The sequence below is a fragment of the Triticum aestivum genome, chromosome 2A, assembly GCF_018294505.1.
Source record: "Triticum aestivum cultivar Chinese Spring chromosome 2A, IWGSC CS RefSeq v2.1, whole genome shotgun sequence".
NCBI classification, from domain to species: Eukaryota; Viridiplantae; Streptophyta; class Magnoliopsida; order Poales; family Poaceae; genus Triticum; species Triticum aestivum.
In genome coordinates this window covers 38852312-38879387 of record NC_057797.1, presented here as the reverse complement: position 1 = coordinate 38879387, position 27076 = coordinate 38852312, and the positions used below count along the sequence as shown (strand labels likewise).

General features: G+C 43.8%; 1 protein-coding gene across 1 annotated transcript; it reads left to right on the top strand.

The window, feature by feature from the left end:
• The first annotated feature begins 24894 nt into the window (after positions 1-24894).
• Positions 24895-26503, top strand: LOC123184546 (L-lactate dehydrogenase B). Its single transcript, XM_044596646.1, has 2 exons — positions 24895-25759; positions 25834-26503. The coding sequence occupies exons 1-2, from the start codon at positions 25130-25132 to the stop codon at positions 26278-26280; spliced, it is 1077 nt and encodes a 358-aa protein (XP_044452581.1). The 5' UTR covers positions 24895-25129; the 3' UTR covers positions 26281-26503.
• The last annotated feature ends 573 nt before the right edge of the window (positions 26504-27076 follow it).

The following is a 27076-nucleotide window of genomic DNA, read 5'->3' as shown; positions in this document are numbered from 1 at the left end:
CAGAGCAATCCTAGATAGGCCCTAAATCGAGTATTTCTTCAGCCATTTTTACTTTTGTCGAGGTTTGTCAAATTGGTTTGTCCTACCTTGAATATTTGACAGAAACGATTTATCGATAGATATCTCGGGTTGCACCTCTAGTTGGGATGGATAGGTCAGATTGGTTCCGACAATTAGTGACCTTCAAAATGTTGAGTGGATGGAAGGAGAAGAAACTTCCTATTTTGCGAGAAGAAGGTGGTGCTAAAGGTTGTTGTTCAAGCTATTCTAACGTGTTTGAAACTACACAAGCAGGTATGTAAAGGGATAACCACGGCTATATCCCAATTTTAGTGAGGAGATGGCGACAAAAAATGCATTGGTGTGCGTGATGGAATTATGCATTGGTAAGGTAAATATGTGGTATGGTGTTCAGGAATCTGCACCACTTTAATTTTGCTATGCTGAAACAATGTAAGAGGTTGCTGGCAGAATCTTATCCCTTAATGGATCATGCCGACGCACGCTGCTGCGCCCGTCTATTGTTGCAATCTAATGTTAGGTAATAATACAGATAAGCGAAGGTACGGATATATGTAAATATGTTGTTGATTAATTTTTGTATTGGAATTTTACCTTGTACTAGAATGTTCTATACTTAATAATGGAGTGTGTGAGGTTGGCCTTGTGGTTATTATAACGTGTTTAATTGGTGTGCAATATTCATGCATTTATAAGTATTCAGTTACATTTTGCACAATGTATCTGTAATTGATCAGTTACCATTTTGCAGCGACCTTTCTCGCGTAAGCAAATACTGTTTCTTGCCCATTGTGAGTCGTAGTACGTCTCGCCAACAACGTGGCGCTACTAGGCCAACCCAATACTGTAGTTGCAGGAGAATTATTTTATATGGTTTTAAATTGTCTTTTACCCTTTTGCACCGGTTTTCTCTGGTTTTTTCCCTTTTTCATTTTTTCTTCGGTTTGTCGTATTTCTTTCTTTGGTTTTCATCGGTTTTCTTTTGCTTTTTTAATAACTAATATTTTATACACATTGCACATTTTTCGTATACACCGGGCACATTTTGTATACACATTTAAAATTTTCCGAATACATGACTATTGTTTTTTTAGATACATAGGTTTTGATATCTATTTTTTTCATATACATTGTACATTTTCTGTAAACATCTGACTGAGTTTTTATGGGCAAAAAATATAACAGAGTATGGCAGGCGGGGGGCCATGGCCTCGCTCCTTTGATTTTTTTATGTCTTTTATTTCTATTTTTCTTTCAGTTTTTACTTTCATTTACCAAAAATCTCTTCACACAAACATTTGGAAAAATTTTACCAAACATTTGACAAATGTTAAATATGTATAGAGAAAATGTTTCTCATGTATATGAAAAATGCATACAAAAAATAAACAATTTGTGTGAAAAATATTGATCATGTATTTAAAATATCTAGATCAAGCACTTGAAAAAATAAATTAAACAATTATTTCAAAAAAGTTAATCAAGCATTCGAAAAATATTAAATGTATATAAAAAATGTTGACCATGTATTAAAAAAGTTAAATTTTATTGTATTAAAATTTGTTAAATTTGTATTTCTAAAATGTTAATAAAGCATTCAAAAAGTGTTAAATGCATATAAAAAATAGTTTACCATGTATTAAAAATGTTAATTTTACATTTGAATTTTTTTTAATCAAGCACGTGAAATATGTTAAATGTGTATAGAAAAAATGTTGACCATGTATGAAAAAATGTTAATATTTTATTTGAAAAATGTTAATCAAGCATGTATAGAATATTTTTTGACCGTGTATTTTAAAAAAATTAATCTTGTATTACAGAAATGTTAATCAAGCATTTGAATTTGTGTATATAAATAATATTGACCGTATATTCAAAAAATGTTAAACTAGCATTTGATTTTTTTAACATGTAGTAGAAAATTGTTATTGACAGATACAAAAAATGTAGATTGAAAAAAGAAACAAAGAAAAGCAATAAAATGATGAAACCCTTAAAAGAAGCCGGAAAAAAAAGAAATCAAAAAATAAAACTGAAGAAGCAAGTGCAAAAAGAATGAAAAACAGTGAAAACAATAAAAAATGGAGAAAACAAAAATAACTATTGAAAACCAAGAAAGAAACAAAAAAACCTGAAGAAAAATGAAATGTAAATGAGAAAGAAAATAACAACCAATAAAACACATGAAAGAAACAAAGATAAACCAAAGAAAAATGAAAGAAAAAACAAAAAAACCGAAGTATAACGACGAAAAAACGAAAACCAAAGGAAACAAGAGAGGAAATATAAAAACTAAATAAAAAACAAAAGAAAACAAAAACGAAAAACAAAATACAGAAGAAAAAAACCCGTAGAAAAACATATTGGTATGGATAGTGGAAACAATGCTAAGAGGGTATCAATGCTGTCGCATGATGCCAATGAGGGTATGGTGCTAAGAGGAGTGGGATCAAGGGGGTCGCGTGGATGGCTTAGAGAAAGCAGAGCAACGCGTTTCAGAATCATTAGTGGTAGGGTCGGACGAGAAGTGGAAGGGGAAGAGTTGGGATTGTGGATGTTTTATATGGCACTAGGTGCGTGGCGTGAGTAATTTGGGTTGTTTCAGCCATATTTTTATCGTAGAAATGCTGAAATATAAGCCCGTTACAAGTATCGGCTATAACACCGATTAGGAAAAATCGAACTTAGTAGCATGCGACCGAAGAGCAACTAATTGAGGGTACCCCTTGCAGGAGCCCCTCAAGGGTCATTTTTGGTGAGCGCGCACAGCCGTCGCCACATGTCATGTGCTAGGCGCTCCTTTGGGATTTTTGTTTTTTGTTTTTTTGCACGCGTTTTTGGAATTTTTTCTTGGCTCTTCGGTTTTTCCTAGGTTTTGGACAAAAAAATTCTGCTACTAGAAAAGGAAAAAACATTCGTTTTATTTCTTCTGTGAGAGGCATGAGTTTGCTTTGTGAGTATGCCTCTCATAAAGAGAAAATTATGTTTTTTTCTTATGCGAGAGGCATAAATTAGATTCTCATAAAGGCACAGTTTTACTTCCGCAAGAGGCATAATTGTGCCTCTAAAAAAATGTATTTTTTCACGAGAGACACATATTTGCTTCTCGTGAAGTCGCGGGTTTACTTCCGCGAGAGGCACAATTGTGCCTCACGGAAAGGAAAAAATGTGTTTTTTTTCCATGAGAGGTACAAACTTGCTTCACGTGAGAGGCACGATAGAAAAAAAGTGGGGGAAATCGTGCTTCCGGCTCGTTTTCTTCTTGTTCCAATTTTTCCCTTTTTTGGGATTTTTTTTAGCAAAACCTATTAACACGAGATCTAGTTTCGAAGATCATGATGTGAAAAATCTAACGGTGAAAACGGTTCGCGATTTGGACACACAGTTTAAAAGATAAAGTGTTTTAAATAAACAAATCTACAAAGAAAAGAAAAACTCCCAGTTTGCGACAAGTGGAGCACATGATGTGTGCCATTTGTCATAATCCGAAAGGTGGGGCTGACCTTTGCAAAGGGTACCTTAATTAATGATTTCGCATGAGACCGTCATAGGTAACAATAACATCCACGACGAGCAAGGATTTAGGCCCGTCAATAATTACTTTTCCATCAATATAGGCAGGGCCGGAATAAGGGGGTACCAGTAGTATTAATAATGATTAGTTAGATACAACCGACATATCCAATGGCCACTACTAAAGCACATACACTCAAATATGGAAACCACTCTAGCAAAAATATGGCATCGGGCCAACCTAGCAGAACGATCATTCCCTTGTATTGGCTAAACGCACTTTAATTTATACAATCTATTGCAATTTCATATTCTGATCTTTTATTTGGCATTTGCCCTTCAGGGATAGAGGGATGGTGGAGCGGCTAAGCCTCGACTTTTTATGGTCATGGTTGGGGCAAGCCGAGCTGACGAAACTATGGGGTAGCGAGTTAGTCGAATGACCAATGGATTTAGAAGGAAACGCGAGGTGCGATTGAAAAGGTAAGAAGAAAAAGGAGCCAACATGCCAAGAAGAAATAATGGATAATATTAAATTATGTAATTTTCAGGCAAGTGATGATGATTACCTAACAAAGGCAAGTGATTAAGACTTACCCAAATCAATGGTTACTCTTATTTTGTTAAGAAACTGGCTTAGTCTTGAACACATCCTATTTAAACACACCACGATACCTGGCCCTGCTCAGAAACGAGTTGGCAACTGTCGCTCGTCGTGTCCTGCCTCCTTGATTCCAGATTGAGATCGCTCCCATTTGTACCTTAGACAATGACATCCAATTCGAGACCTGCTAAGGGTTGAACTCTCCTTCAAGCGGGGTCAGCCAAGTATATATAGGACTCCTTTTCTGTACTCCCAAGGGTATGTACTCCCATCGTTAGTGGATAAGGTACTGTTGTTTTTTTATATTGACCGCACAAGTTAGTAAGTCAAAGCACTAAATTACGTTGCATGCACCTAACCTAACGCCTAGAATTTAGGAACGTTCAGTACCTATCTAACTTTTGAACTAGTTAGTTGAAGTAGCCAACGTATTTTTTTTATTTCATTTTTCTTCGATGCAACACATGCTACCACCGAAAGTAGTATATATGGTACTGATCGGAAGTATGTATGTCACGAAATTTAAAGGATATACCACCTTTTTAACTAGAGTGAGTATATAATATTTCGTGAGGGATATCATATATGTTACAGAGAGGTAATTTTTTGTGAGGAAATATATATTTTAATTTGCTGAGAGGGGTATATACTACTACTTTACTGTTAGAGAGTATATACCCTTACAGAGAGGTGCTTATTCTACCTCACAAAAAAACTCTTTTTTTGCCAAGAAGGTAGTATATACTTTTTAAGGTGGTATATACCATATTTCTTGCCAAGAAGGTATGTATACTATTCTTTTGAGTGGTCGGATAAATAATACAGTTTGGGTATATACTGCATTTCTGTGAATGAGTTTATAATAATTTTTGCGAGGGGTATATACCATATATGCTATGTATACTATTCTTTTATCTATGAGTGGGTATGTACTTTTATTTTGCTGATATACTACAGTTTTTTTAATCAGGTATGTATTGCGTTTTGCTGATTCTTTTTGTGAGCGCGTACACACATATATTTTTTCCTTTTATTGGAATAGACATTGCGTTATATATATGCACGCATTACATTCAAGTTTTTAGGGTAATATTCATAGTACAACGACCAACTACATTAACTTTTTTTTTGCGAACTAACTACATTAACTTTAAAACAAGATTACCCTGGAGTATATCCGGAAAGTATACATCCACAAGAATAGAGTATGTATCCATCAAATATTCTTGTAAGGAAAATAGTGTGCCACCAGTACGTATAATGAATCGACGAAAGTGTATCAGAATACATCTTCACCATCAGGTCACCGCTGGCCATGCATCACACGTCGATGTCATCTAGCGGCCATCCAGTGCATCTCATATCTATCCTCGAGCCCTCTCTGGTCCTGGTTCCATGTTGTTGTTGATAACCGGCTCGGAGGCGATAATTGGTTGATCATTTAACTCATTCCATGAAACTGGAATATAAGGAACAGTGAGAAATATAAAGATCTATGAAATGAAGTATGCATAGATGTCTACTTGAGGTGCATGAGAAAGTGGATGTCTGCATAGATGGGTACATGCATATGTCGCCGTCTGGAGTGCTGGAGTGCTGCCGCATAAGTCACATGAAAAGATCTGTTATTGTGCACATAATAACGGATCATAAAAATACAGGGAAATTAACATATAATTAATGCCGTTCATCTGTGGTGTATAGTGCTTCAGGATCATCAGTCGTACATACACAAGAATGGATCTAGCTCAACTAAAAAAAGATCTAGCTTTGTATACTCTTGCCTCCAGTTGCATACTTGCATTGCATGCATGACCGATGGATTCTTACTGATTGAGTTGGGGTAGCAGTGGGTAAACGATGGCCCATATGCACCTCGGTGACGGGGATTGATGTATATTGCCAGCGACCTGCAGCTCAGATAAACATGGAGGCTGTCGTCTCGTTGCTAGCCTGATGGAGATCGTGTGCATCTGCTCGGTTGACATGCACAGGCCGACGGCCGCTATAAGGCTGAGCAGCAGGAATACATGTGTCGTTGTCGCCGACGGCGGTGGCGCAGAACGACGGAGTATTCTAAAAAAGAATGGAGAGTTTTTCTCGTAGCATCTGAACGGTATGGTCTGCGTGCTACAATCACGGGATCCGTTCAACTGATTTTGGGATACCGCGTGATTCTCCAATGTAATTAATTAGATTAATTATCAAATGCTAAACGGGTTTGTTGCCTGACACCCGGCCGTTTAGAGAACCATGGGCGGCTCGCACAGAGGAGTATGTACTCCTAGGAGTATGGACCCATTTTCCTAGGAGTATGGGCGGCTCACGGGATCCTATATATATATATATAGGTAAATTATTTGGGGCACCTTGATTGTTTTTGGAAACCATGTTATATTTAATTTGTTTTCTAACTATTCTTCATGCAAGACTTTCCCTGCTTACGTTTTATTTGTTTTTTCTAATTATTAGGCATACAAGACTTGCCATACAATAAAACGTTATAATATTGATTTTTTAGAATTGATATAGGTATCTAATATGCGTGTTTTTTTCTAACTATCTAATACAGGTATCTAATACCTACCAACGAAATTATGGACATACGTAGGTATGTATATATTCAATAATTTACTTTTTAAAAACTATTACATTTATTTGTTTCCCAATTATCTAAAATGGGTATCTTATACTTACTAACAAAAGTATGTACAAACGCGGGTATGTATATACCCAAGAATTTGTTATTTGACTAATTGCATTTTATTTTTTTCCTAACTATCCAATACCTACTGAAGAAAATATTGTAATACCCGGTCGACGTGTATACGTCAAGTGGAAATACCCAATGTATCGACACACTTATATACCCGGTTGTGTAAAAAAATCTTGAAAAATATTGTACATACCCGGTCTACATGACATATATCTAAAGTAAAACATGGCTACGTATATATCCGGCTACGTGACATATAGGTATCTAATATATAACCAAAATATTTCAAGTACAAAACATATATACCTAAGATATTTTGGGTTATGTACGTATATACCTAGTGATTTATTCAACATATGACTTTCATTATATGCAAAATGATGCACGTACGATGAGACATGCATGGACTTAAAACATGGGCCATTTATTACTGATTTTCTCTATCCTATCTAATCTAGGCAAGTATTAAGTGTCCATATCAAGCAATAATTCTTTCCTAATAAGATTTATCCATCAATGCTAATACTAATTACGCGCGCACAGATCTTAGTGTCATCCAACAGTTTTTAAGCTAGGTGCCCAGGCACCTAGGTGTCCCAAACTGGCGTCCTATATATATTAACCATGAGAGGCCACCCCTCGATCCCATCCCACTTCCACCGATTTTTTTTTTGATTTTTTTATTAACTGAGACAATCCCAAAGAAACCCTACAAAGGCCAAACAATATTAACCGATGACATCCTTTTCAAACAATAATAACCTTTCCAAATAATACTTTCCATACACAACAGGAATCAAATATTAATTGATGGCATCCTTTCCAAACAATAATAACCTTTCCAAATAATACTTTCTGTACACAACGGGAATCAAATATTAACCGATGGCATCCTTTCCAAACAATATTATCCTTTCCAAATAATACTTTCCATACACAACAGGAATCAAATCGCATCGCAATCGCAAACAGATATACAACGCCAATCAATCTTTTCGTTCTTTCCATCTTACACCTCCAATGCCCAAAAATAAAGCGACCAATCATACTCTGTCCATCTCACGCCTTCCATATACAACAACAAACCAATTTTCAAAACGTTTCTGTGCGGGACGGGCGAGGCCTGTTTCTCCATGCTTCCAGGTCTCGGTTTGGGTTCCTACCAGTTTGCCATTGGAGCGGGTGGGCGAGGCCTGTTTCTTTCAAAGTTTGCCATCGGTGTTTCTTTCAAAGTTTGCCATCGGAGCAGGAGGCACCGGTGCCGCCGCGGCTGCGAGCAACAGGTTAGTACCTACTGTTGTTCGACCGAGTTTAAACCATAGGGCGGTAAGTTGTGCACGCTTCACAATTTCCAACTTTACCTTTGTTGGTGAGTGCCGCAACTGTTCTTATGTAGTAGCCCCAACTGTTCATTATAGCTCCAGCGATGCACACATGGCCTTCTTATGTACGAGCGAGGCATCGAGCTGTTAGATTTAAGGAAAAAATGGTATTAGAATCGCTGTAAAAGAGGTAAATCTCTGCGATTAGAATCTATACTCCTGTTCTTGATATGTACAAATGCAAAGCTTCGATTGTCACAATTTTTATAGATGGCAGAGTGTGTAAATCACTTTTTAGTAAATCACCGGTTTTGTTCTACAATGCCATATGGAGATATACAGTAGTTCTCAACTGTTTTCTAAGAACTCTTTCCTCAAATAGTATGCAAGGGGATGAAAAGGTTACTGCCCTGTTCCGATGAGCTCACAGATTTTAATGTGGCCCATTAAAACTCCTTGAGCTTCTTGCTGGACGTCGACTTCATCATTTCTAAAATATCTTCCAGACTTTGATGTTTGTCTCTTCAATGAACTAGGAACCCAGGTAGTGATGCCTCGCTGGGGTATTGGTGAGCATGTGATGAGTTTTTTTGCACGTTTTATAACCTGATGAGTGCATTCAACAACATAAATCACTTCAGTAACAGGGGAAAATCAGCAAAACTAAAAACTATTTAAAAGCAGGAAGGAATAAATCCAATGCAAGCTTCCATTGTCACAGTTTTTATAGATGGTAGAGAGAGGGCGTAAATCACTTTTTAGTTAAGCAGGAAGGAATAAATCCAACATTTGTTGCATATATATGTTTAGTTATCACAAATATTGAGGGTTTAATCTCTGGCGCTTCCTTAGTGCTGAGTCATGGGCTTTCCAAGTAGTTGATGTTAATGGAACTGAGATATTGTAGGTTAACGTATGTTAAATATACTAGACGGTACTTGTTGATCTGTTTTTCCAATGATAGTTGTCTGTGACAGTGATGTCCTCAAATGACTTGACCCCGTTTGGTTCTCGGTGGGAAAGGGTGAATCTTTATAAGCAACACCGACAGCGACAAATGGAGGCAACAAATAACTTCCGACGCCCTCTTGGTGATATCACCAATGTTGATATACTCCCGAGCGAGGGTCCGGGTATATGGAATTTGAACAATATTGATATACCCCCGAGCGAGAATTTTCATCCGCTTGGTTATTTTCTCATGCCGTGCCCATAAAAAAAAGTAGACTTTCAGCGACCAGATTTGTAGCTTCTGTAATGGGGAGTGTGAATGTGTATCCATGGGTGTATAAGAATACACAAATTCAAAAGGAATACATTTAGAATAGTCAAAACTGGAAATTGTGCATTGAACTGACCCTTTCTGCAAGGCTATGGCTGTCAGTTGCTTGACCCCTTCTTGCCCTCACATGGATGAAACCTTGCTTTGGTGGTGGAGGATTTTGATCAACAGCCATAGTAGTATTTCTTGAATCAGCTTCATCATCTTTTCTGAAACTACCACTCTCATCATTGGATTTATGTGTCTTGAAACACTTTGCTTCTGTGTCAGTCTGCACATTAAGATTCCAGTGAATTAGCAATTAGGACAGACGGGAGAAAGAACAATGATCACTTGCTCTCTGCATAAGCTGTGTTGTGGGCATTTTTCTTTATTACTAGAATATAACAAAAATATTGTAAACCACCTTCTGGCCTGCCAAGTGAAACAACTATTAAACTGTCAATCGGCACAGCACAACTTTTATAAGGGGAACAAAAATGGCACTACTAAAATCAAATATCACATATGACAATAATGATAGCTTGCAGACCATCACGAATATGATGCCTGCTAAAATATCACAGTAGGTTATCATGTTTATACTCAATCTATACTGTACTCACTGGACGATTTTATACTCCCTCTTCAGTTATAAAAAAACACAGTACTCTGTATTCCCGAGTAGTCTCATTGCGAACAATAATATTACACGAAAATATCACAAATATATTAACTTTGATCTCTGTTACTAATTAGGAAGAAGGTCATTTCTACTGAAACCACAATGACAATGTCAATACACTGCAAATGCCAGTGAACCTGTAATCCCAGTCCACGTCGTCGGATGAGTGGAGGAAGGGGATGGGAGGGGGCGGCGGTGGGAGAGAGGGAGCCGGTTGTGCTTGCATCTGATCTCCGTCGGCGTGGACTAGCCGCAGTAGGCGTGGGCGGGGACGCCGGCGTGGGCGCGCACGAAGTGCTCAGGGCGGTCAGCGTGTACCGCCTCCGATTGTCGTCGGCTGTGTGCTCGGAGAAGAAGCCGCGGGAGGCGAGCAGGCGGAGGAGACGCTCGAGGACGGACGGGTCCGGGTGGCCCGTCGGGAGCAACTCCGCGACCGAGGGAGAGGAGTGGACTGGCCGCTGCCTGATCTCTCGATCTGCCACTTCTCTTTTCTGATGAGAACAGGGGAGGGGATGAGAGGGCGCGGCAGTGGGAGGTGAGGGCGGAGGCCGGCAGCTGCGGGGGTGAGGGCGGAGGCCGGCGACCAGCAAGGGTGAGGGCGGAGGCCGGCGGCCGGCGGCGATGTGGGGAAGAGGAGGGCGACACGGGCAGGGGAGTGGATGACGTTCAGAGAATGGACTGGCTGTGGAGTCAGTGGCGTGGACCACCACCCTGGGATGCGGCCCATTACCTTGCTACAATATGTGAAAAAAGAGTTGGGTTAAGGCCCAAGTCCAACAAGTCACGAACAGGACCACGTCTACACGAGCAGCTCGTTCGTTTCCTCTCCTTTTTAGCTCGTACGATCCTCTGAATTTTTTTTCTCGTCGCACGCTGAACCGCTGGAAGACTCAAACCGACGCAGGGCGACACAAGATTGGCCAATCTCAAAAATACAGAAGCCCTAGTGTCTAGCAAGACAGTGATCGCCGACCCGCGGCCAGCTGGCCGGCGGCACTAGCAAGACGCAGGGCGGAGGTAGACTATGCACCAGAGCCTGGAGGCCGCGCACAGCGCCGCATCGGTTAAGGAAGGAGCCCCACTTCTCCACGGACTTCACATCTCTTCTAATTCGAAGTATGATTTCCAAATCCCTTAGGTAAAATACAATTTCACCTTTATAGTTTGAACAAGTTTAGCCGTGAGTGCAGACTTTAAAGTTTTTCGCAACTTGGAATTGACAAGTTGAGCTCAATGATTACATGAGTTCATTTGAACTGATAATTGGTAAACTGAAATTCCTTTTATTGTATAATTGTTGAAAAATGAAGAGAACCGAAGACATTGCATCACATACATTAAGTGATATGCTTTCTTTAGAGTAAATGAGAATGTTATAATCAAGACTTTCCGGACAAATAAGGTGTGTTATTCCGACAAATAAGGTGTGTTATTTTCTTTTGGGCAAATTTAGGACCTAAACCATAATTTTTTGTGTGCTTTGCAAGACCCTATTAATATATGCTTTTGGGAAATCATATACCAGTATGTGCATATTTTGCATTCGTGGTACAAAAAAAGATGTCCATTGGACCACCCTGACCTAAAATCCTAGCTACGCCACTGTGTGGAGGGATAATCCTCAGCTTCGTCGCCGCCTGCCAACAGCTTCTCGAGGAAAAATCTGGAGTGCTCGATGCCTTTTTTTAGATAGCTTGCCAGACATGGTTTTTAGTTGAATTGTCACTTTATATGTATATATTGTCAATTTGCCATTTTTAGTGGACTTCAATTTTTATACAATTGTGATCTTCCCCAAAATATGCTTGCCAGACTATGCCCATTTTTATATTGTCTCTACCTGTGAAATTTAGCATGCATTATATTTATATAACTTCCCCATAATATTTCAGAAGCCCGTGGCAACGCACGAGCATTCTACTAGTATATATATATATATCGGTGTCTCTCTATGTGTATTCTTCTTCATTTTTCTCCGCATCTACCGTTGGTGGTCAATATCATTGTATTCATGGCTATAGGTGACAAAACAGACTCGTGTTGCGGACACTGCTCGTCGCTATCGTTGGAACCTGCTGCTCTGCATGTCCATCTTCTAAGGTAAACCGGTCTCATCTTCCACACACTTCTTTTACGTGTTTCCTTAATTTAAGATAAGCTAGTCACCCAAGCCATTAAATAAATCTTGTTGTTTTGTTTAGTTGAACCTGAACTCAACGGAGTACCATGCCGGACAGAAGAAGGGCGACACTGCTCGAGGACTTACATGGGGAGATCATGGACAATATACTTGCCCGGTTAACACCCGAGGACGTTGGTTGTTGTCGTGTTGGCAGCACGTCCTTGCGCGATGCCACCTCCACGCCTGAATTTATGCTCGAACATCATCTCTCGCAACAATCGTTCCCCATCATCAATGGGCGAGGGCGGCCAACCAGTTTTGTCGTCCCACCATGGTGCCCCCGTCAACGCTTTCGGTCAACAAATCTAGCCATGTCTTATGGGTGCCAAACAACATTCAGAGAATTGTGATGGCTTCCTCATCATCCATCGGAGATCTCAATTCTACATTTGCAACCCACTCATCCGCAAGTATTCTCTCCTACCTCAACCACAAGTTGGGAAAGCCGACAACAACGTAATCGGTTTCTATCGGAACCATCCAACTGGAGAATACATGGTGCTCTGGGTTTCATATTCATGGGCACATATATTCAACTTATATGTACTCTGAGTGGGATCCAACAAGCCGAGGCACACTGAAGTCAGAATACCAACTACACCATTAAATAATGTGAAACGTATGTTATTGAATGGGTTGGGGTGTTTGCCTCATTGTCCACCACCAATTGACCACCATGATAGCCTACACTGGTGTCCTTATTCTACCAAGCAAATTACGGGAGACTGCAGAGACATTATTGTGTTTGACACAGAAGTCGAGTCATTCCGGTGGATGCACGGTCCTGCCCAACCGTACTCTAATAGGAGGTTATTCAAAATGAAGGAGATGCTTGCTTTTTGGGGCAGCTCGACTCCTTGTTTCACTGTTATGAATGTTTGGCTGATGCCGGATTATGATGCCGAAATATGGGCTTTCAAGTACCAGATTGATGTGTCAACGATGAAGAAATCATGACAACTTTATTTAACTTTTTACAAAAAGAAAAAGAAAACACCACTTCATTCAAAAGTGCAATGGTTCAATGATATGGTTGTGCTCAATGAGCGTGAGCTATTGATCGGGTTTAATTCACAACATGTGATGTGTTGCGACATTGATGGCAACTTCTTAGGTATGGTGAACATGCGAAAGAGTCAATATTGCATACTCAATACCGCCTCAAAGTGAATATTACACCAATTATGTTCCATGAGATGCAAGAATAAGATAAGAAGTCTCCATTCACAACAAGGGTTTGCCTTGCCCTTGGATTCACATCATCTCTTTCGTTCATTCTCTTCTTGTTTATTATTATATTAGTAATACCAATAGGACATGCGATTTTGGACGGTTGTGGTAAAAATTTGATTCCATTAGCTGGTGCCTATTAAGATGCCATGAACATACTGCTAATGTTGAACCATGGAGTATCTACGTATGGTGTTGTAACTTTTCATTGTTCATGCATTCGCAAAGTTTTACTTCTAAACATTGTTAATAAGCAAGAATAACACTATTAAGATAAGAGATTTGGTCTTGCGGACTTCCTTTGAGTGAATGTATTTTTCTAACATGGATGCACCCTGACATTTTGTTCGAAGCTAAGTATTCCATTTTCGTTTGTAATGTTTATTCAATATGCAAGGCTGATAGGTTGATCGTGTTGTTCAGAATGGAATTTGGTCTGTGTCAAGTAGTACTCCTATTTTCTTATAGAGAAAAGTCTGAAATAAACCTTGAATTCGTATTCAAAGTCTGAATCAAACCCTTACCTCGAAATCCCTCAAATTGACACCCTATCCTTTCTAATCCCGGCCGATCATGGCAGTTTTTCGCTAGAAGCTCGTTTGGGCTCCAGGATTGCTTACGTGGCACACTTACGAGGGGAAATCCAGCGTCCTTCCTTCTTCCTGTGCTGTAGCTTGCTGCTGCAAAGTGCACAACGTTGGTCACCACCCGGTGCTTGACACTTTTACGTCCTAATGGAGCGGTGACTATGCTCCTGTTGGAGTATGCGTCGAACCAAGCACCATGCCCCAAATAAACCACTGATCCATCAGTGAGCTAGTTAATGTTGGAAATATGAGCAATTTACCAAATGATTTTATTAATAGAAATACTAGATAAAGCATGAGTAATATAATAGAGATAAAACAAGTCATGCGTTTTGACAGAGAGAAGGTAAATAGCTTCTGCATATATGAACCGTAGCCTAGCATATGTATAGCAGACAATAGAACTAGTTGCATATATGAAGTGGAACCTACCATGTGTAGGACAAGGACTAGAACAAGGAACTGCGGCAGAACCTTTAACAGGAAAGACAAGAACACGTACGGGGCAGCAGCAACAGAAGCGATGGACTTGGGGTCGGTGTCCTCGCCTGCCATGTCGTCGAGGAGGTCGTGGACGTCGGGGAAGAAGTCGTCGTCGGGGAAGTAGTCATCGGCGACCGGATCGTCCGTGATGAAGCAGCCAGTAGTCGCGCTGAGCGCTCCCCAAAAACCTTATCACCCTTCTCCCGTACAGGACTCAAAAGGTGCGGTTCCGGAGGTCTACTGTCCCGACCTGCGGTGCACGCCGCAAGACGGGATGGGGAAGAATGTAGCAGCAACACAGTGCTCAGGAACTTGTGGCGAGAGGAGGAAGAGATTCTGGTGCGTCTTTTTGAGAGGAGCGACCTCCCTTTTATAGGCGCAAGAGAAGGAGGTGAGAGGCTGCGCCGGGAGCTGAAGGGAACGCGGGAGATGAAATGAACAGATAGCAGCCGAAGGGTGCAACGTTCGTATTCAATATCCACTACAGCAAAACTTTCCAGCTCTCGAGTGACCTTTCGTATACCCCTAGTGCGTGGCAAGAAATTAGATATCGGCTCGGCGCGGCGCGGCGTGACGAGGCGTGGCGTGGCGGGCGGCGAAGGAGGAGCGCGCATGGATATCCCTCTTGTTCTCATGCTCGTACAAGTGGGGAAAGAACCTCCCTTATAAAGAGGTCCAACTCCCACTAAACTAGCAATGTGGGACTAAACTTTAGTAGTATCACTTGCCTTGCACAGATGGGCTAAGTGGGCCTCTAGGATTTATTAGGAATTTCTGAAATAGTTATTGGGCTGCCCAAAATAGACTAAATTCCAGCAATCCCCCACCAGATCCCAGAGGCACACAGAAATTTGCGTTTGGTTCCAAAACACTGTTTTATATACCGGTACTGCAGTGGAGACTGTTAAGTTGAACTTCCACCTAGAACTCTATGCTACACTAGTAAGCAACTTGAACAGTGGACTGGGCCTTAAACTGCAAGTTTTCTGCGAATCTAGCTTCACATAAAGCCTTGACCGATACGTGGCTACCGTGGATCTTCCCCGCGGGTGGAGCTTATGCGTCATACTCCGTGACCTTTCATGAGTTTACTAGAGAGAACCCTACTCTCATAGATTGCGACGTTTGACAATCAGACTCATATAGGTGTGTTCTTCAAAAGATGTTCTGCAGGATAACATCTCTACTTAAATAAGCCACTTAGAACACATTAAGATATACATCAACCTGCCATGCAGATTAGGAGAGTATTGCATCTTCATGGAGTGGTATTATAAATAGTAAGGATACTCTTCTCTCAGTTGACCAACAGCTTGTCTTCCACATCTAATTCACGGGATCTCCGATCACAAAGAATAGGTTATCACTGTGAACAACTCATATTGTGGGTCTCATACCCATCTCCCTCGATGCATTATCTATCACATTACGTGATAGACCCTTAGTAAAAGGATCTGCCAGATTTTTAGACGTTTGGATATAATCCAACACAATAACTCCGGAGTTTTTCATTTTTCTGACAGACTTTAACCTTCTCTGAACGTGTCTTGATGACTTCATGATATCCTTTGAACTGCTCACTTTCGTGATCACAGTTTGATTGTCGCAGTTCATAAGGACAACCGGTACAGGTTTCTCAACAACCGGCAAGTCATTCAAGAGCCGGCAAAGCCAATCTGCTTCGACCGTAGCTGTATCTAGTGCTGTGAGTTCTGCTTCCATTGTTGATCTCGTTAAGATGGTCTGCTTGCAAGACTTCCAAGAAACAACGCCACCTCCATGAGTGAATACATAACCGCTCGTGGCCTTTATCTCATCAGCATCTGAGATCCAGTTTGAGTCACTATACCCTTCAAGCACCTTTGGATGCCCGGTGTAGTGAATTCCATAATTTGCAGTGCCTTTCAAATAACGCAAAACTCTTTCTAGAGCTTTCCAATGCACATCTCTTGGTTTTGAAACAAACCGACTTAGTTTGCTAACAGCAAAAGAGATGTCACGTCTTGTAGCACTGGCTAAGTACATAAGCGAAACAATAATCTGAGAATACTTCAATTGGTCTCTAGCAATTCTTCGATTCTTTCGAAGCAACACGCTAGCATCATATGGTGTTGGAGAGGGCTTGCAGTCACTATAGCCAAAGAGACTCAAAATCTTTTCCACATAGTGAGATTGAAGCAATGTAATCCCACCATCATCGTCTCTCAACAACTTGATGTTTAGAATGACATCAGCCACTCCTAAATCCTTCATCTCAAAACAACGAGATAGGAAATCCTTGACCTCCTTAATAACATTCAGATTGGTTCCGAAAATCAGTATGTCATCAACTTACAAGCATAGGATAACTCCCTCGCCCCCACCATGGCGATAGTACACACATTTGTCAGCTTCGTTCACAACAAAGCCTGCAGCTGTTAAAGTTCTTTCAAACTTCTCATGCCACTGTTTGGGTGCTTTCTTAAGTCCGTACAAACACTTCAGCAACTTGCACACTTTCCCTTCCTGACCATCTAGTACAAACCCATCTGGTTGTTTCATATAAATTTCCTCGTCCAACTCTCCATTTAGGAAAGCAGTCTTAACATCCATTTGATGAACGAGAAGACCATGCGAGGCAGCTAGTGAAAGTAGAACTCGAGTAGTGGTCAGTCGAGCCACAGGTGAGTAAGTATCAAATAAGTCTTCACCTTCCTTTTGGGTATAACCCTTAGCAACGAGCCGAGCCTTGTACTTTTCAATAGTACCATCATGCCTAAGCTTCTTCTTGAATACCCATTTGCATCCTATAGGTTTGCACCCATAAGGACGATCAGTTATCTCCCAAGTTTTATTTGCCAAGATGGAATCCATCTCGCTACGAACCGCTTCCTTCTAGTAGTCAGCATCTTCAGATGCATAGGCCTCTGAAATAGAACTGGGAGTGTCATCTATGAGGTACACAAGAAAATCATCACCAAAGGACTTTGCAGTCCTCTGTCTCTTGCTCCTAATAGGAACTTCATTGTTCTCCTCCACAGGACTTTCAAAGTGTTCCATCGAAATTGTAGGTTCGGTAATTGTAACTGGTTCCTGATTCGATGAACTAGGCATCTCCTGATTAGATGAGGTAGCCATATCCTTCATGGGAAAGATATCTTCAAAGAAAGTCGCATCATTCGACTCCATGATCGTACCGACATGTATGTCAGGTACCTCAGATTTTACAACCAAGAATCTATAGCCAATGCTATGAAAAGCATATCCCAGGAAAAACACAATCCATAGTATTTGGTCCAAGTTTCCGCTTCTTTGAAATTGGAACATTGACTTTCGCCAAACAACCCCATGTTCGTAAATAAGAGAGTTTTAACCTTTTCTTCTCCCATTCCTTGAATGGAGTTATCTCTTTGTTCTTTGTGGGGACTCGGTTCAGAACATGACATGCTGTCAATATCGCCTCCCCCCACCATGCCTTGGAGAGACCCGATGTATCTAACATGGCGTTAACCAAATCAGTTAGAGTATGATTCTTTCTTTCGGCCACCCCATTTGACTGAGGTGAATAGGGAGGCGTACTCTCATGGATTATACCATGTTCCGCACAAAAAACATCAAATTCATTGGAAAAATACTCTCCACCACGGTCGGGCCTAAGCCTCTTGATTTTTCGATCAAGTTGGTTTTCCACTTCAGCTTTATAGATCTTGAAAAAGTTCAAAGCCTCATCCTTAGATTTCAGAAGATACACACGGCAGTATCTAGTGGAGTCATCAATTAACGTCATGAAATATTTCTTTCCACCTTTTGTCAAAACACCATTCATTTCACATAGATCTGAATGTATGAGCTCTAGCGGTGCAAGATTTCTCGTTTCCGCAGTCGTGTGAGACTTACGAGGTTGCTTAGCTTGCACACACACTTGACACTTAGATCCCTTGACAGTAGTGAAACTAGGGATTAAGTTCAACTTCGCTAGTCGCGACATGCAACCAAAGTTAACATGACAAAGTCGTGAATGCCATACATTGGATTCACTATTGTTGCAAATACGATTAACAACTTTATTGCAAATGTCTGATAAGGATAAACGAAACAAGCCTCCTGACTCATAGCCTTTACCAACAAAGGTTCCATACTTGGATATTACAAATTTATTCGACTCAAAGACAAGCTTGTAGCCATCTCTACACAGAAGAGATCCGCTAACAAGATTTTTATTGACGGAGGGGACATAATGCACGTTCTTCAGCCGCACGATCTTCCCCAAAGTAAACTTCAGATCGACCGTGCCAACACCACGAATAGAAGCACTTGAACCGTTGCCCATCAGCACGGTTGAAGTCCCTGCGGTCTGATAAGATAAAAACATGGAAATATCACCGCATACATGCACATTAGCACCCGTGTCAATCAACCAGTCAGGAGAATGACATACTGAAAGAATAGTGGGAAATATACCATACCCAGCATCCTTCATGTCAGTGTCTCCAATGACAACATTAGCGGTCTTGCCGCCTTTCCCAGGATGACGCTTGTCATAGCGATTAGGGCAACTAGGAGCCCAATGATCAGGATCCCCACACACATGACAAGCACCTTTCTTCTTGTCATTCTTCTTCTTGAAGTTTGTGTGTTGCACAGCCTTGTTCTTCCCATCAAACTTTGCTTTTCCATCAAACTTGCCCTTGTTCTTGAACTTGTGGGGCTGGAAGTTCTGCTTCTGTACCACATTAGCACTAGATCCTCCCTCAATACCTCGAGCACGTGTGTCCTTTGCTCTCGCCTTTTCTTCCACATCAAAAGTGCCAATGAGATCCGGGACGGAAAACTCCTGCCTCTTATGCTTCAGCAAGGTAGCAAAGTTCCTCCATGAAGGAGGAAGCTTAGTGATGATACCTCCGGCAACAAACTTGTCCAGTAGCATACAACTGAAGTGCTCAAGTTCTCTAGCAAATGACTGTATCTCATGAGCTTGCTCAACCACGGAGCGCTCTTCAGTCATCCTGTAATCATAGAATTGCTCCATGATGTACAGCTCAGTGCCAGCAACCGAGACCCCAAACTTGGCCTCGAGTGCATCCCACATATCTTTTCCATTATCAATTGACGCATAAGTATCAACTATGTTCTCACCAAAAACACTCAAGAGAGCAGCCTTAAACAGAGTATCCATTTTTTGAAAAGCTTGTGCCTGTTGAGCATCAAGCTCTCCTTCAGGTTTGCCGAGAGTGGCGTCATAGCAACTCATGGTTTGAAACCATAAGACTGGTCTCACACACCACCTCTTATAGTGGATACCCTCAAACATAGGAGGTCTCATGGAAGCAGCAAAACCTCTAGGCGTAAATTGCCTATAATAAGATTTTTGGATTGTTGGAAATATGAGCAATTTACCAAATGATTTTATTAACAGAAATACTAGATAAAGCATGAGTAATATAATAGAGATAAAACAAGTCATGCGTTCTGCCAAAGAGAAGGTAAATAGCTTCTGCATATATGAACCGTAGCCTAGCATATGTATAGCAGACAGTAGAACTAGTTGCATATATGAAGTGGAACCTATCATGTGTAGGACAAGGACTAGAACAAGGAACTGCGGCAGAACCTTTAACAGGAAAGACAAGAACACATACGGGACAGCAGCAGCAGAAGCGCTGGACTTGGGGTCGGTGTCCTCGCCTGCCATGTCGTCGAGGAGGTCGTGGACGTCGGGGAAGAAGTCGTCGGCGACCGGATCGTCCGTGATGAAGCAGCTAGTAGTCGCGCTGAGCGCTCCCCAAAAACCTTATCACCCTTCTTCCATACAGAACTCAAAAGGTGCGGTTTCGGAGACCTACTGTCCCGACCTGCGGTGCACGCCGCAAGACGGGATGGGGAAGAACGTAGCAGCAGCGCAGTGCTCAGGAACTTGTGGGGAGATGAAACGAACAGACAGCAGCCGAAGGGTGCAGCGTTCGTATAATCGTATTCAATATCCACTACAGCAAAACTTTCCAGCTCTCAAGAGGCGGGCGGCGGAGAAGGAGCGCGCGTGGATATCCCTCTTGTTCTCATGCTCGTACAAGTGGGGAAAGAACTTCCCTTATAAGGAGGTCCAACTCCCACTCAACTAGCAATGTGGGACTAAACTTTAGTAGTATCCCTTGTCTTGCACAAATGGAATAAGTGGGCCTCTAAGATTTGTTAGGAATTTCTGAAATAGTTATTGGGCTGCCCAAAATAGACTAAATTCCAACAGTTAATTCCATACCAGAGGCTGCGTCAACCGCGTCCACGGTTTCCCGCCAAACTACTGAACTGAAGCCTTTCTCCTCCAAATGCTCGTCGAGTGCAGAATACTTTTACCTGAAAAGATGGACGCCAGTGGCCAGTGAGTGGGAGATCAATATGACCTAAAGAAAAAAGTTTTGCAGTGTGCTGCTGCCGGCGAGTGGTTCTCCGGTAGTAACAAACAACAGACCTATGCTTACAAAATTTAACCACCAAATGCGTTCACACATTTATAGGTTGGTTACTTAGAAAAATCAGGACGTTTGAATTTGTTTGGAAGCTACTTGCACGATGTACAATTCTTCCACCTCATTGTAGTTTGATGTGAGATAAATGTCAAAGGTTGTATCCCAAAAATGACAGTGTTTTAAGGGCCAGTCTATCCGTCACTTGCTTGATCTTTCTTCGTTTTAGTCAATTTTGTCTCGGCTGTTGGATTTGAAATCCTCTCCCGATGAACATTGATCCTCTTCCCCTCGTGACACAACGCAGCCCAACCGCCCCGCTAGTTGCCTCACCTCTGACGAGTTCCTGTCCAAGCCCTCACCAGGTCGCTGCACAAGTGGGAGACGAGGCGGATCACCGGCTGTGCCGACGAGAGGCACGGAAACCCTAGCTGTGTGCCTTGGGCTCGCATGCAGTAGCGAAGGGGTACGGGAACGAGAATAGTCTTTATAATCATCTGAAGCCGAGTTCAATCATGTATATATATTTTTCATCTCTCGTGATATCATCAGCATCCACCCATAATCAAATCTAGAAGCGTTGACCGATGAAAAGGTGCGGTGGAAACGATGGCCGGCGTGCCGGATGGCAGGAGAAACAACGAAGCAGGTACGGCGATGGTGTGTTGATGGAGCGTACCGTACCGTGCCATTTTGACGACTTCGCGGTGGCCGATGGACTATTTCTTTCTTCCCACTCCTAGCCAGATGGAGACGTACGGCGATCTGGTCTGGGCCTCTCCCCCAAGAAACGGTGTAGCCGTCGATCAAAGCAAAGGCGTACATCGATGTCGATCGATGGGTGCACGAAACCGGAGGCTCCGTCAATTGCGTCCACGGTTTCCCGCCAAACTACTCAAGCCTTTCCCATCGAGTACTTTTTACTTTCAAAGATGGACGCGAGTGGGAGATCGATACGATCCAAGCAAAGCACGATCGATTTCCTCGTAGGCTAATGATTCGCACTGTACTGCTGCGGGCGAGTGGTTCTCCGGCAACAACACGTCTATGGCTCTCCATCTAACCACGTTTGGGAAATCATGTGTTTGAATTTGTTTGGAAGCTATATGCACGATGTACAATTCTTCCACCTAAAAAAAATGTTGTGAGATAGTAATAGTCAAAAGTTTGATACCCCGAACAACAGACGCTAAGGAACATAGTTGCTTGATTTTTTCTTTAGTTTGAGTCAATTTTGCCCCGGCCGTTGGATTGAAATCCTCTCCCAATGCACATTGTTCCTCTTCCCCACGCGACGTGACAAATCTCAACCACCCCGCCACCCCTCTGCCCTGCCTATGGTGAGTTCCTATCAAAGCCCACACCAGCGAGGCCATCTTGAGCTCGGCGGCTATCTCATCCGAGCGACAGCGAAAACGAGAAGGCTCCCCACCCGCATCGGTAAAACCTTGTCCTCATCTTCGTCGATGGCGAGCGACGCGGCCCTCGTCTCTTGGGAGGTAGATGTCATATAGATTTTCTCCTATAAATTGTTCTGATTTCTTTCCTATTTTTCAAAGTCAACTTTGTCGCCAAGACAACACTGCTGGTCAAATATAAAAGGAATATTTTTCGCTTTTCATTAATTCCCTCCCATTCCAGCCGAAGAAAGATGCACAAGACCTCTTCGCTGTCGGGGCTGGGCTTCGATGCCGGCGACGCCTCGTCGGGCTTCTTCCGCGCAGTGGCCGAAGGCTGCCCGCTGATGCACACCTCCTCCTTCGCCCCAATCTCTGAGTATCAACCAAATCATTGCGGAATCTGATTCTTCTGAGGTTATTGATGCTTGCACAAACACTACACGGTGGAAAGAAAGGGCCCCAATCTTTGCTGATTGCATGGACTTATTTGCTTCAATTGGGAACGTCCAGTTTTGTCATTGCTTACAGGAGGCAAATTCGGTCATTCACGAGATTGTTGCACATAGTTTTGAGAACAATTTTTCTTGTAAATGGGTCGATGAGCCTCCAGACTTCATTCTCGATCTTTTCGTCAACAATGTAAGTCTTATTTGAATTTTAATGAAGTAATCCATGATGGCATTTTCCCTAAAAAAATGCTCGCAAGGTGATAATCACATAGAGATGTGTTTATACAATTGGCTATACGGTGAAAGCAGTCTGCATTGCAGGCATTGCTTACTTCTATTCGATTCATGTTGCACCGTGTGCTACGCATTGGAAATTCCAGGGAAACATTCCATACGCCCATCGTGCCCAAAATTCTATTATTACTGGTGTAAAAAGATGCTAGAGAAAAAAACAGGGCGGCAAAGCGCGCTTATGCTTCTACTAGTCTAGAAGCAAATTCTTTTGTTCTGCCGGAAAGTCTAGAACCAAATCTAAAACCGTTGACCAGTGAAAAGGTGAAAAAGTAAGGTAGGAGTAGTAAGAAATAGGCGTAGCATGCATGCCGGGAAACTGGCAAAGAAAAGCATGCATGCTGGAAGGAAGGCACGGAGCATTCGAAAGCAGGCATGGTGTCTCGACCAGGCGTACCGTACCGTTCTGACGACTTTGGCGGTGGCCACCATGCATGTCAGTGGGTTTGTTCTTTCTTTCTTCCCACTGCCAGACCGGACGGAGACGTCGATCTCATCTGGGCCGCATCCTCCTCCCCAAGAAACGGTTTAGCCGTCGATCAAAGCAAAGCAAAGATGTCGATCGACCAACAGTCAACGGTCAAACCATGCATTAATTCCGTACCGGAGTCCACGGTTTCCCGCCAAACTACGGACTCAAACCTTTTATTACTCCCTCCAAATGCCCGTCGACTGCAGAATACTTTTACTTGAAAAAGACGGACGCCAGTGGCCAGTGAGTGAGTGGGAGATCGATATGATCTAAAGCAAATATGCACGATCGATTTCATCGTAAACTACAGATTTTGCAATCTACTCCCTTCGTTCCTAAATATAAGGCTTTTCTAGAGATTCCTTCAGTTGTTTAACCACCAGTGCTGCTGCCGGCGGCTGCTTCTCCGGTAACAAAACAACACGTATATGGCACCCCGCAAAAAAAAAAAAAATCACACGCTTGAATGTCTATGTACTACTTGAACGATGTACAATTCTTCCACCTTTATTTTTTTATGTGAGAAAGTTCTATCACAGAAATGACGCTCGTTGAAGGGCCAATCTATTCTTCAGTTGTTTGATTTTTTTTCTACGATTCAGTCAATTTTGTCCCTGACGGTGGATTGGAATCATCTCCCAATGAACATTGTTCTTCCCCTCGCGACGCGACGCGACACAGCACAAACACTCCGTCAGCCCCTCTGCCTTGCCTCTGGCGAGTTCCTATCCAAGCCCTCACCGGCGACACCATCTTGAGCTTGGCGACTATCAAATACAATAAGCTGCGGGACAACGGCGGTCGCTTGTGTGTGCCATGTCGACGCAGTTACTGTCATAGGGATGGGTGGTTGCGCAATTACCGTCCAATAACCCAGACTTTTTTTAGTGTACCGTCCAACCCAGATAACACCTCCCCGGTAACTTTATCCTCACCACAAAAGCAGCACACGCACATGATCTCCCTCTCTCTCGTTTCTTCTTCCATCTAACGCCGTTGACACGAGCATCGCGAGCGGGAGAAGAATTGGCTCCGCTCTCCCATGCAAACGCACCAACTTCATCACATCGAGGGAGGGGTGGGTGGGAGGAGAAGGGCGGCGGCCGTTTCGATGTGTGGTCTGCTCGATCCGGTCAAAGTGGCTGCCGGAAGGATGGGACGAAGAAGCCGTCGTTGGCTGGCTGAGGGTCAGATAAGGATGAGGGGAAGCATGACTGACGAAGCGGTAACTGGCGAGCGGTTTCGTTTCCCTTTTCTTGTTCGAAAAGTGATTAGAAGTCCCAAACCATGAGCATGACTGACGAAGCGGTAACCGGCGAGCGGTTTCGTTTCCCTTTATAAACTGTTCGGCTCCCTCTCCATTCGCATCCCCAACCAAGAACACGATCAAGTTCACCATCCAATCCCAGTTCCACATCCCCCGCTTTGATATTTGATTCCTACTGCATTAATCCCCTCCCATTCCCACCGATGATGCACAAGACCTCGTCGCTGTCGGAGCTGGGCTTCGACGCCGGCGATGCTTCGTCGGGCTTCTTCCGCGCGGTGGCCGACGGCTGCCCGCTGACGCCCACCTCCTCCTCCGCCCCGCACCGCCGCCTCACCAAGGTCTCCGTGATCGGCGCCGGCAACGTGGGCATGGCCATCGCACAGACCATCCTCACCCAGAACCTGGCGGACGAGATCGCGCTCGTCGACGCCCTCCCCGACAAGCTCCGCGGCGAGGCGCTCGACCTGCAGCACGCCGCCGCTTTCCTCCCGCGCGTGCGCATCGTCTCCGGCACCGACGCCGCCGTCACCAAGAACTCAGACCTCGTCGTCGTCACGGCCGGCGCCAGGCAGATCCCCGGGGAGACCAGGCTGAACCTGCTGCAGAGGAACGTGGCGCTGTACCGGAAGATCGTGCCGCCCGTGGCCGAGCACTCCCCGGACGCGCTGCTGCTCGTCGTGTCCAACCCCGTCGACGTCCTCACCTACGTGGCCTGGAAGTTGTCGGGGTTCCCGGCCAGCCGCGTCATCGGCTCCGGCACCAACCTCGACTCCTCCAGGTTCCGGTTCCTCGTCGCCGAGCACCTCGACGTCAGCGCGCAGGACGTGCAGGTATGTAACCAACTGCATGCTACACTACACTGGATCGATGAAGACAGCATTTGATTTGATCGAACGGATTGCAGGCGTACATGGTGGGGGAGCACGGCGACAGCTCGGTGGCGATCTGGTCGAGCATCAGCGTGGGCGGCATGCCGGCGCTCAAGTCGCTGCGCGACAGCCACCGGAGCTTCGACGAGGCGGCGCTGGAGGGCATCCGGCGGGCCGTGGTGGGGGGCGCCTACGAGGTGATCGGCCTCAAGGGCTACACATCCTGGGCCATCGGCTACTCCGTCGCCAGCCTCGCGGCGTCCCTGCTCCGCGACCAGCGCCGGGTGCACCCGGTCTCCGTGCTCGCCGCGGGCTTCCACGGCATCTCCGACGGCCACGAGGTGTTCCTCAGCCTGCCGGCCCGGCTCGGCCGCGCCGGCGTCCTCGGCGTCGCCGAGATGGACCTCACCGAGGCCGAGGCTGCGCAGCTCCGTCGTTCTGCCAAGACGCTCTGGGAGAACTGCCAGCTCCTCGGCCTCTGAGGAGCCTACCGATTACTATATGTTGCTCTACTGATGCTACCACACGAATGCTTGTGTAATTTTGGACTTATTATTTCTAAGAGCTGTAATAGTATTAGTAATGTAACATAGATTCGGCGATATTTAGGCGTTCCACAGTTTTTTTGCATATTGAAAACATAATCTACTAAAGGAATAAAAAACAGTTGCTGCCGCGCTTACAGGCCAAAGAGCTTGCTGAAGGCGTCGTAGTCGCCGTCGTCGTCGTCCTCCTTCTCCTTATTCACTACGCGGCCGTCCATGCTGGACCCCTACCCGGGGTCGCCCTGTCGGACTGGTTTGGCCAGGGGCGGCGCCGGGTAGTTCTTCTCGTGGAGGAGGTTGGCTTCCTACTCGTGCAGGTGGCGACGGCCGAAGCCGTTGGCCGCCGCTCCATCGCCAGGGAACCACTCTCCCATCGGTCGGACTTGCGCGCGGTGGCTAGAGGGGGAGAGAGATCGTCGGCGGCGAGAGAGAGAGAGGGGCTGCGGGGTGAGTCTGTCCACCGGCGAGGGAGGGGGCGGCTTTTATAGCGGCCGTGGGGCAGCGAACGTGTTGGGGAACGCAGTATTTCAAAAAATTCCCTACAATCACGCAAGATCTATCTAGGAGATGCATAGCAACGAGAGGGGGAGAGTATGTCTACGTACCCTCGTAGTCCGAAAGCGGAAGCGTTATGAAACGCGGTTGATGTAGTTGAACGTCTTCGCAATCCAACCGATCAAGTACCGAATGCACAGCACCTCCGCGATCTGCACACGTTCAGCTCGGTGACGTC

Bases quoted from the DNA above. Each gene is read 5' to 3' on its own strand.
- LOC123184546 (XM_044596646.1), top strand. From the start codon at position 25,130: ATGATGCACAAGACCTCGTCGCTGTCGGAGCTGGGCTTCGACGCCGGC. The intron at 25,760-25,833 runs GTATGTAACCAA...AACGGATTGCAG, and splicing joins TCAGCGCGCAGGACGTGCAG to GCGTACATGGTGGGGGAGCA.